The 11,505-nt window shown below is 37.0% G+C and overlaps 1 protein-coding gene across 2 annotated transcripts in view; it reads left to right on the top strand.

Moving 5' to 3' along the window:
• POLR3A (RNA polymerase III subunit A) overlaps positions 1–10,083 on the top strand; it is a 30,620-nt gene extending 20,537 nt beyond the window's left edge. For both annotated transcript variants that reach the window (XM_041474202.1, XM_041474210.1), the window contains 10 exons: positions 2,481–2,567; positions 2,653–2,735; positions 4,128–4,298; positions 4,864–4,957; positions 5,067–5,159; positions 5,599–5,763; positions 6,426–6,590; positions 6,930–7,061; positions 8,304–8,436; positions 9,916–10,083. In XM_041474202.1, the coding sequence (XP_041330136.1) occupies positions 2,481–2,567; positions 2,653–2,735; positions 4,128–4,298; positions 4,864–4,957; positions 5,067–5,159; positions 5,599–5,763; positions 6,426–6,590; positions 6,930–7,061; positions 8,304–8,436; positions 9,916–10,064 (1,272 nt within the window). In that variant the 3' untranslated portion in view covers positions 10,065–10,083. The remainder of the gene's footprint in view (positions 1–2,480; positions 2,568–2,652; positions 2,736–4,127; positions 4,299–4,863; positions 4,958–5,066; positions 5,160–5,598; positions 5,764–6,425; positions 6,591–6,929; positions 7,062–8,303; positions 8,437–9,915) is intronic.
• The last annotated feature ends 1,422 nt before the right edge of the window (positions 10,084–11,505 follow it).

Below are 11,505 nucleotides of genomic sequence, written 5' to 3' on the forward strand. Positions count from 1 at the left end.
AGGGCCTGTGCTGAGCCACATCTTACTGAGCCCATTTGGTGCCTTTTTGTTAGTCTGGTCCAGACTAAGAGTTCATGGATTTAGAAGTTGTGAAAAAAATCATTGTTTTTTTGAGTCCACTCTGAAAGTTACAGCTGTGCTCATAGAGTACAGTGGTGCACTAAAGATTGCAAATCCAGAGAGAGAGAGAGCTAGGCTCAGCAAAAAGTGAGTTATGTTTTCATTCCATTTGTAGCAAAAATTAATCCATAGTTTGGATCAACTGCCAACAGATAGCTAAAAGCTGAGAAGGGTCTTATGCACGACTAAAAGTTTGACAAAGAAGTATAAGTTTTCAGAGATTTATCTTCCACCTTTCTGACTGGTGCATGGAAATAACATATAATTTGAGTACCTTATTCAGAATTATGTATAATTGATTTATTGGCTTGACGTTGTTCGGACTTGTTTAAAGTACTTGGTAACTCAGGCACTGTCAAAGAGGGAAAGTCTTCTGCAAGTCCTGCAACATTGCTTTTTTTAGGCACTTGTAGTAAAAAGATTAACTTCTCTCCATATTATTGCCTAAACACTTACTTTAGGAAATAAATCACATTATACATTTTTTGCAAATATATTGGGGTCAAAAGCCTTTAAAATGTTCATGTTGTTTGTTAATAATGCTACTTACTGCAGTGCGAAAACAAGAATGCATCCTGTCATCCAGGTGGGAAAGCAACTATGAAGCATCCATTCCAGTAGCACTTTTGTTGTCTGTTCATCCTTTTGAGCTTGGTTCTGGTACTCACAGAAAATAATGTACTCTCTGGAAATACCTTGAATACCAGTAAGAAAGTTATTTTGACAGAGAATTCTGTTAAAATGTAATAGAAGTGTTTTCATAATGATTCTATGAACTCATCTGTGGAAAAAAAAAAAAGAAAAAAAGGCAGTCCCTCAGATACTTACTCACTTTTGCAAGTAATTGTCAGACTGTGCTGGTTGCAAGGAGTCCAGTACCGAGTGCAGAAGAGGTGATGCTGTGTAGCCATCACTCTGTTTGCTGGGTAGGAGTAATGGGGTAGAAAAAGGTTTAAAAGGACTCTAAAAAATCCAGGTGTTTGTTTCTCTATGGAGGCTTTCCTAAATCATGGTTGAAATGGATGGGAAGGATTTCCTCTTGCTTTTTGGTTAGATTTTGGTTTTGATAACCTTGTGTTATGGTAATAACTTGCACCAAGTCCATGTTTGTGGAAGAGTTCAATCATGGATCTCCTATTTCATGACTTCTAGTGTACATGTATATATCCAACATGTAATGACCAAATGATCTTTTATAGAGTAAAGGTTGGATATTTTTCTAACAGTATTCTTTCAGTTTATGTTCCAGTAAAGACTATTAGAACTTCTTTTGGGTAAGGCTGTTAAGAGAGTGAAAGGTCTATGCAGTATGACATGTTAAATGCAATTATCTTCAAGACCTCTCCACAGCTTAGACAAGTTATTTGAATCATATTCTAGGTAAAGACTGACATGTATATAATAGTTTTGAGGTTTTTTCTCATGATGTGCACCTCAAATCTCTGAAATCTATCCTTCATATACTTCCTCTCTTGCCACAGTCTTTCCATTTTGACTATTTGGAATACTGAGGAAGGAGTGAGAATGTATTTGTGTCAGTATCGCCAAAAAATAAGGATTTTGATTTGGGGTTTATGGTAAAGCAAGGCAACTCCTGACAAAGGGAAGAATGATGAGAAGGACTTTATTGATATTAGAAAGTTAATTAATTACTTTATTATAATATATTATTCTATACTATATTACACTACATCTAAACTGAATCTGCACAAGCACTCAGCTCCACTCAAATGAACAGAATTTTGTGACTGTCAGCTGACAGTCTTGACACACACACACGGATTCAATCGGTCAATGAATCAAAACACACTATCTAATTACCAATTCTCTTCAGGTATTGTAGAATATTGTACGTTACATTCTACAATACATTCTACTTGTGAACAACAAGAGGAGCAGCAATTGAGATAAGAATTGTTTTTTTCTTTCTCTGAGGTCCCTTGCTGCGATTCCCAGAAATATCCTTGGGAAGTTGTGCCTTGCTTTTCTCTGTGAAGAGAAATGTGGCCAGGGGTGTTTTTTTTTTTAGTTTTTAAATCACTTTCAGTAAGTGGTGGGTAGAAGGGAAGGATCAACCCAAGTCAGGTATCTTCATCTGTCAGTGTGTGCTCAGGAAGGATGCTTTTATTCAGCATGGACCATAGTCCTCATGTACTGCTACTGAATTGTGGCTACACCAAAGTGGATCTGGATTGCTAAACTCTAATGTATGTGTTTGTCTAAATTTTGATGTTCCTCTCTTCATACTGTGCATTATTAATTTATTGTAAATATTTGGAGCTTAAAATAAATAACTTAGTGTTCAAGACTTCAATATGGAGACCATGTCTTTGCTTACTCTGGTTTTAATGTGATTTCAGGAAATTAAAAAATTCATCAAAGGTGTTTCTGAGAAGATAAAAAAAACTAGGGACAAGTATGGGATTAATGACAATGGCACAACAGAGGTAAATAATTTTAATAGGGTAATGATGTAGTTCTTTTCAATCTTCGTAAGTTGTTGCTTTTCCAACTATTCCCTTCTCTTTTCAGCCAAGAGTTTTATATCAGTTGGATAGGATTACTCCAACACAACTAGAGAAGTTTCTAGAGACTTGTAGAGACAAATACATGAGGTGAGTGTTTACCCTGCTGTGATCTGAGTGCTGCTGTTTTGTTGGTAATGTCGGGGTGTATTTTGCTGTTTTTACCGTACGAATGTTAGTTCTGTTGTGAATGCAGTACGAAGAATTAGAAACCATTGGCTCCAATGGCATAAACATTGCAAGACAGAGGTAGGATGCAAAAAAAAAAGTAATATCACTATCCACGGTGGGCTTGTTAAGGCAGTCTTGCACAAAAGTTCTAGAGATCTAACAGGTGGGATTTTTACATTTGTCTTGAGTCAAAATCAGATCCTTTCATTAACAAACTTCGTATCCTTTTACATTGTAAAAAAATGCTTTGTTTCATTTTGTATTTCTTGAGCATGCAAAGCCACCTGCTTGTGTTTAAGCACCTTCTTTCTGAAGTAATAGTAATCATACCAACAAGCACAGTTTAGGAATTTAGCTACTTACTACTTTTATCCACAGACTGTGTTTTGACAGCAGATTCCGGTAAAAGCCAAAAGTGATAGGATTCAGAGTAAGGGAGGATATTGTTTAAACACTTGACATTCTTACACCCACTGCCAGACGTGTTTCCTTCCTCCCCCTCTTGCAGGAGGTTTTTGAATACCTTCCATGAGTCCATGCAGAACAAAGTCCATATAGATGAATTTCAATTTCATATGAATCTTGATAGCTATTCTTGATCCACAGTGTCTGAGGAGTTACATCACACTTTGTTCTAAAATGTTCTTTGATCTCTTATGCACTCATAGGATCCTTTTGTTTGTTACTCTTGGCTTCTACCAAGATAATGCTAGTGTGGATGTTCTAATCTCTTTATCCATTGAGATTTATTTCATCTACTTAGACTTCTCAGATTTGGACATTCATGTGCAGCCATGGGTGATCTCTCCTTTGTGGCCTACCTGCATCAATTGTTTCCTAATGTTTTATTCTTCTAGAAAATTCATGTATATATTAAGTTCTTGACTATTTTAAACCAATTGCCAGTTTTTTGCTTTCCCTTATTAGGACTACTTGTTTACATTTTTCTTAAGTGTTTTTTGGTGTGAATTATCATTTTTACTGTAATAAGTAAATGCTAGCATATGTGATTTCCCTGAAGGGAGAATGCTGGATCTAGTGCCTGATGCTTAGGAGGAGGAAGACAAGCATTTTGTAATCTGTAATGGAAGTTATACTGCATCTGTGGAACACTTATATGACAGGGCATCTTCTTGCTTTGTATTAGATCAGTCTTACAGTATTGGTGACCTTTCAACCTCTCTTGTTTTTTTACTGAAATAATATATTAACAGACTTCTCATATATCTACCAGAATAGTTTCTGTTGTTCTTTGCTTAGGATCTTATACCTCATTCAGTTCCATGTCTGTTTCTATATTTTTTTCATCAGGGCACAGATGGAGCCTGGTTCTGCGGTAGGAGCTCTTTGTGCACAGAGCATTGGTGAGCCTGGCACACAGATGACTCTGAAGACTTTCCATTTTGCTGGTGTTGCTTCCATGAATATTACTTTGGGTGTGCCAAGAATCAAAGAAATCATTAATGCTTCAAAGGCTATTAGGTACAAATGTTGTTTTGATCTGTTGGGTTTTTTTTTCCTTTGCCCAAGTGAAACCTGATGCATAAATTTGCAGTACATGATAGCATTTTCCTGTCCTCAGCAATATACTAGACACCATTCAATGCAAATAGTCAAACAACAAAAATCTTATGTCTGCCCAACTGTGATACTTAAGCCCACAGGGAAAATCAAATAAAGGAAAGTGATTATTTATTAAGTATAATATTTCCTTAGACTGCTCACCTATTGTGAAGTGCTTAGCAGTACTTGAAGCGTACCTATTTCTAGGTATGCATGAAGCCATACTTAAATAATACTGGAATAACATGTGACATGAGAACAGTCACTAGTACTTGTGTGTTTGCTTGTTTTACCAGCCTGAAGTACCTGAATAGTAATTTTTCTTTAATACACCTGAGGAAGCTTAAGATCTTTTTATCTTACTAAATATTGCTTTAGATAAGAGAGAAATTCCATAAGGGAGGCTGTAATTCAAGTTGCCATCTGTATTCCAGCTGAGCAATTTCGTACCTGGGTTTTCGTGTGTGTGTGTTTATTCTTGTAGTACCCCTATTATAACAGCACAGTTGGACAAAGATGATGATCCTGATTTTGCCCGTCTGGTTAAAGGAAGAATTGAGAAAACTTTGTTAGGAGAGGTAAGAAAATTGTGTTATTGCTAGTGCTTTAAATGTATGTATTAGCCACTTGCAATTGGGCATTTTAGCCATTTATGCATGCTAATTGTTTTGTCCTTATCTCTTGAAGATTTCTGAATATATTGAGGAAGTGTTTCTTCCAGATGACTGTTTCATCCTAGTGAAGCTGTCTTTAGAGCGCATTCGACTGCTGAGGTTAGAGGTGAGTTGTTCAGTTCTTACACAGGTTATACCTTGGATACATTACTCTTAATCCTGTGTCAGTAATCACACCAGGGGAAGCTAAAAAAACAAAGTGAATAATAGGTGTTGTGTGGCTACATTGCATCTGGAAGGGTCCCCTTTTTTTTTTCCTTGCAAAATGGATATTTTCCCCTTTATTTGGAAGTGAGAGAACATACGTTTGTGTTTTTCTAAACACAGGGATGCCGTTTCTGTCCATTGGTTCATGCACAGGCTGGTACCCTCAGCATAGGATACTATTTCATGCAATTTATAAGACTAATTTAGAAGAGAATACTTGGGTGGGGGGGGTTTCCTTACGTTTTCCCTTTTTGTCTGTGCGAGATTGCTGCATTTATTTGAGCACGTTGATACCTGCTGCAATAACCCTGATGTTTGCTGGTTGCCTTTTGGCTCAGGTGAATGCCGAGACTGTGCGCTACTCGATTTGCGTCTCTAAACTCAGAGTGAAGCCTGGGGATGTTGCTGTCCATGGAGAAGCAGTTGTATGTGTGACCCCTCGTGAAAATAGCAAGAGTTCCATGTATTATGTATTGCAGTCCCTCAAGGAAGAGCTACCAAAGGTAAAAGCCAAGGCTGTCTCATGCTTTTGTGGGAGGTAATCAGCAGTAATAATTTGTTCCATGGTGGCAAGATGAAATAATTCTTGCCAGTATTGACAGTGATAATAGGCTGGGTCAGTAACTCTAAGATTGTCATGGTACTGCCTTGCTGTTGAAACTAAGCTATCCTTTACTAATATTTGTAAATAAAATGGAAGCTCTGATACTTACCTTACAACATTTATTGAAGCATTCCAAGTGCATCAGTATGAAGTAGTTACATCTGCTTTCAGCTGTATGTAAAATTGAACCACATGACAGTATCTGGCATTTTTTCAGCTTTCTGTGAGGAGACTCTAGATTCTAAAAACAGAGATAAATGAACCTTTATTGTTAGCAGCTTGCCCTTTTATTTCTATGGGTCTGCCACCATTCAGACACCCAAATGAGAGTTTGGGAATATGTGACATAAAATATAAAATGTAGCTAGTGAGTAAGGTTTACAGTACAGTGTCAGTTTTACACTAGTGTATTCAAGAGCAAGAAATCTTACTCATATGTATTTTGAGTGAGCCTTTACTCCACATACTGGACCTTCTCAGTAGGTTTGAATGCTTGTGTTACCCTTATATACTGTGTTACTGTATACATCAAAGTTACTAGGGCTTTTTTGTTTTGTGAAGGTTGTAGTGCAAGGCATACCAGAGGTTTCCCGAGCTGTCATTCATGTTGATGAACAAAGTGGAAAGGAAAAATACAAACTTCTGGTTGAAGGTGATAATCTGCGAGCTGTTATGGCTACTCATGGAGTGAAAGGAACAAAAACATCCTCTAACAACACTTATGAGGTAATGTCTAAATGGATGCTGTGGGATTTTCCCCATAGCATCTTTATTACAAGTGCTTGCTTGTGCTCAGATGCAGCAGTTGATAGGAAATTAAGCCTGATTCCACTAATACCTTTCAGAATGCATTAACACAAGAGAACAATTCACTGACAGCACTGTTCACCACAAAGAAGCTGTTTCTATGAATACTTTTCAAATTGAGATGTTTAAAAGGGTAGTCATAGAAATGGAATATCAATATGCCATCAGATGGTATTTATTTCAGGAATGTACTTGCTCCAAGCACTTGGTTCTTCATTCATGTAACATGCAACAATCATGTAACAATCTCTTGTTTAGGTAGAGAAAACTCTGGGAATTGAAGCTGCTCGGACGACCATTATCAATGAGATTCAATACACGATGGTGAACCATGGCATGAGCATTGACAGGAGACATGTCATGTTATTGTCTGACCTAATGACTTACAAGGTTTGTACTATGGTTTTTCTAAATGTTATGTTGGCCTGTTTAAACAAGTTAATTTTATCATGTTTGACAAGGGTGGGTGAGCTCAGGAGATGGAAATTCATTCTGGGCTTAAAGAATTCCAAGTCGTACTGACCTAATACTGTTATTTGTGTTTGACACAAAATGCTTAATTACTTTAGTTCTTTGGGGGAGGGCAGATCTATTTTGACTGAGAACAAATTGATATAATGAGTGGGGATTGATAATTTCATAATTGAAAATAGGAATCTTAAAAATGATGGTGTGAAAAACAACTGGGTAGCCATGCATGCAGTTGAAGGCTTGCTGTGCAGAAAACCCCACGGGGAGTGGTTTGTAACAGCTGCACCATATGTGAGAGGCAAAGGATACAGACATTACACATGGAATCAGCTGACATGAACAGTCTTACACAACATGTTAGTACAAAATCATCTGCTCTTTACTGATTGATTTTCTTTCTTTCAAATCCAATATGGTTTTTAGAGTTGAGTACATTTAATGAAGTAAGATTTTGTAATTTGCCTGCCAGAGTGCAAGGGTTTAATTTGGGTTAAATGGATGGAGTTCTAATTTGTTCCCAAACTGCAGAGCTTTGTTGTACTGAGCAGCAGCAGTCCCCAGGGCTGTGACCCTGTGAAGCTGCAGCACACCAGTAGAAAAGGGCATCAGAGTGCCATGTTTTCAACTTGGTGGGTTCCGACCATGCATTCTTTCGCCTGTACTTCTGACTGTGTGGAATCTGATATAATTAGGATGTTTCTAAGAAATATATGCACAAACAAGTCTAGTTAGTTTAAAAAGCAAATTATGTTGTTTTTTTTTTCTGGAGAGTGAAAAAATGAAGATTTAGCATCTTCTGTAGTCTCCTGGCAGCTGAGGTCAGATTTATCTGTAGATAATAGGCAATAGATTCAGCATAGTGCTCTCAGACCCCACTGAAGTTTGTAGCTCAGCAGCCAGTTTATAATTGTGGGGTTTTTTTCTCATGGCCATGTTTCAATTTTTTCAATACTCAAGATCTATTCAAGAGCTATTAACCATTTATAGCAGCTTATATTGTATATGAAGTATGACTTTTGTTTTATGTAAATATTTTTTACTACCAAACTATTAACCTTCAAGATGTTCAATTGAATCAGTGTATTATGACAATACTGTATTGTAGATAGTATATTTATTTATTTGCTCAGGCTTACTCTTTGGGTTTTTCCGTCAATCAAGGGTGAAGTTCTGGGCATTACCAGGTTTGGACTGGCAAAAATGAAGGAAAGTGTGTTGATGCTGGCTTCTTTTGAAAAGACTGCGGACCATCTCTTTGATGCTGCCTACTTTGGACAGAAGGATTCTGTTTGTGGTAGGTATTGCAAAGTCTGTTACAGTTTGTGGTCCTTAGCCAGCATCTGTAAAACCTCTTCAAAGCATTGGAGTTTTGTATTTGTTAAGTTTCCTGTTCAGCTGGTCAGAAATTTCTTTTTAAATGTATCTGTTCCTGAGTTTTAAATTTATCAGCAGCCACTGAATCATCTTAGTGAGTTCATGAAAGAATCTGGTAAATTTTGAAAATACATGGCTACATATGCACAAGTGTATGCGTGCCCACATACACACAGCAAACAGAAAATGCAGTCAATGAGTTCTGGCATTCTGTTTGTCTCTTTGTTTTGTATTTTTGCTATGTGCTCTAATATTTGGAATTGAAAATATTTTGGGGTTTTGGTAGTACCTTTGCCCCCATTCTTTTCAGATATTCTTCTCCTTTAAGCTACATGTATTTTGGGACTGAATTGTTAAGAAGTCTAATAGGTTAAATGGAGAAAAGAAGTAAAGCAGGTTTCACGCTTTTCAAGATCTGTTTATGCAATGGCTGCCCTCCTGGAGTTGGAATTGGGAGTTTCTGGGTACTAATGAAATATAGAAATATGCATGTGTTATGCAAAAGTTCACTAGTTAAGTAGATATACTTGTGTGTATATCTCATCTTAGTGTAGCCAGTTTCAAACAGTGCTTTGTGCACAGTATTTTCTGAATCTTCATTTGTATACATTCCACTTGTGAATCAAGTCAGAATTTTAAGCAAATTTATTTCATCCTTTCTGCATTCAAATGTACAGCTATTTATTGTAACCTTCTTAAACGTTTATGTGAAGGACGAGCTAGTTATACTCCTGAGAATGTGCAAAAATGTCATTTAGGCCATAACAGCATGCTGAGAGAGAAATACTGGCATCTAAGAGCTTGCTTTGAATGTGGAACGTTCTTTGGAAAAGTCGTGCACATTGGTAGATCTGGAATATAAATGTGTCAGCACATTGCAGTGAAAATGTTATAACCATCAAAAATTGTTGGGACAGACTCAATCTTTCACTTCAAAACAAGCACTTTTTCACTGGTGAAAATGCCAGGAGCGTTACAGCTCAAGTAGTTCTGTGCCTTTCTCACTGGGAACTTGGGAGGTTTCAAGGGAACCCTGCCAGGTTTGACTGAAGCCTTAGCACTGAGTCAGAGAATGAACATGAAGTAAATTTGCCTTGCATCTTCTGCTGTGAGCACTGCATGGGACATGTCTTCTCTAAAAACAAACCTTCTGAAGGGTTTTCATTACTGGAGAAGATGTTTAGGTTAGGTTGAGTTTTTCCTGTAGAATTTAACACTGTTTAAGTAACCTACTGGTCTGATGACCATAACATTTAACTTTGTCTAGTGAAGAGGCCTTGGTTCTTACATGTCAAGTTCAATGATTTGTAGGCAACACAAAACAGAATGGGCAAATGAAAGTAATTTTGTAAATCCTTACTGTTCAAATGTTCACTGTGTTTGTTTGGTTTTTTTCTAGGTGTTTCTGAGTGCATCATCATGGGAATTCCAATGAATATTGGAACAGGTCTCTTTAAACTGTTACACAAAGCGGACAAAGAGTCAACCCCTCCCAGGCGGCCTCTGATATTTGATCATAATGAATTTCATATTCCCATTGTTACATAGCACTTGGACAGAAAACAAGATAGCAAACCAAGAAATAGTAAGCAAACATTACTTAAATTAAGCAAAATGTATTATTGGTTCTATGTGTCTCAGTAGAAGTGAATTGGTAAGTGAAATTATATCAAAAGAATTGCCCAATTGTTCACCACCTGTGGTTAGTACAGATCCTGAAAGGAGAGAGTGCACCAGAGAGTGGAAACAGTTTTAAAGTGGATTTCACCTGATAACTTTTTCATGTGATAGTGTTAGCTTTTTCTGTTACCCTTAGTGGGTGCAAGCTGTTATGCAATACTGTTAACTCAGTATTTATTTAAGATGTATTCAAATTTTATTACAAAACAAAAAGAAAATTGCAAGAGAGTTCTGTGAGCTTGCCCAGAGTGCTTTTGGAAGGGTTCTGTCAGCAGCAGCTGCAGAGGTCAGTGTACAGCTTTTAACAGGAACTTCAGAAAGCTGGAACTGAGTCTGTGATTAATTCTTCGTGAGTTCAGGAGCACTGTTCAAAGTGTTTGAAATATTTGCTCTTTGCTTTTGGTAGTTTTAATGGGGTTTTTTTTTATCCCAAATAATTATCCAGTAAATTATTTTCCTCCCCAGGATTCTGTTTTGGGACCGTATCTACAAGAAGCTGTACATTGTGGATGCTACTAAATTCTGAGAAGACTGTTGTAAGGCTATTGCAAATGATAGATAGCTTTTCATATGACAGCAACTGTCTTAACTGCTGGAATCAGTAACTTACAGAAGTCCTAGTTTGGGGAAGGTTTCCTGATTGAGCAGGATCATCTGAGCAATCTACTTTGATTTTGTTATCTAAAGTAGAAATTGAAGGGGATACTGTTTTTATGCATTGCCAGGAAATAATTTGGAAGTATTTTTAGCTTTAGTCCACTAAAGCAGTTATCAGAATGAATATAGATTTCAAATAATTTCAATGTAGTATGTTTAAATTTATTGTGGTGCTATGGAGGGAAAGTATCTTAGTGTTTTCTCAGCAGTGTTGGGATACTCAGTGTGCTCATGACATGGGTCAAGGTTGGAGAGAAATGAAGTAGAGAAAGAAGCTGAAGTTGTGCCCTCATGAAGAAAAAGCAGGCTGCTGAGTATTCTGGCATTTGAAAATGACCAAGTGTGTGCTGCAGTTTGTCTTTATGTCCACCAAAAGTGTAAGGCTACATTCAGAGACTGTAAATCTATTGGTTTAAGTCCAGGTGCCACTTCAGGTGTCTGTTTTTTAATTCATCCTCCATGCAGACAAGATGTCATATGAAATTCAACACAGCTATTCTCAAATTTTGTTGTATTTTCAGTGTGATGCTAAGATCCACATTTCCCTAGATTTTGGCAGAGTGAAAACAGAGAATATACTGCACTTATTATGTGCTCTAGAAGTTACATATATTTCACTATCTCTGTTTTAGCAATAGAAATTTTAGAATAA

The sequence above is a fragment of the Pyrgilauda ruficollis genome, unplaced genomic scaffold (genome assembly GCF_017590135.1).
Source record: "Pyrgilauda ruficollis isolate IOZ18807 unplaced genomic scaffold, ASM1759013v1 scaffold11, whole genome shotgun sequence".
Lineage (NCBI taxonomy): Eukaryota > Metazoa > Chordata > Aves > Passeriformes > Passeridae > Pyrgilauda > Pyrgilauda ruficollis.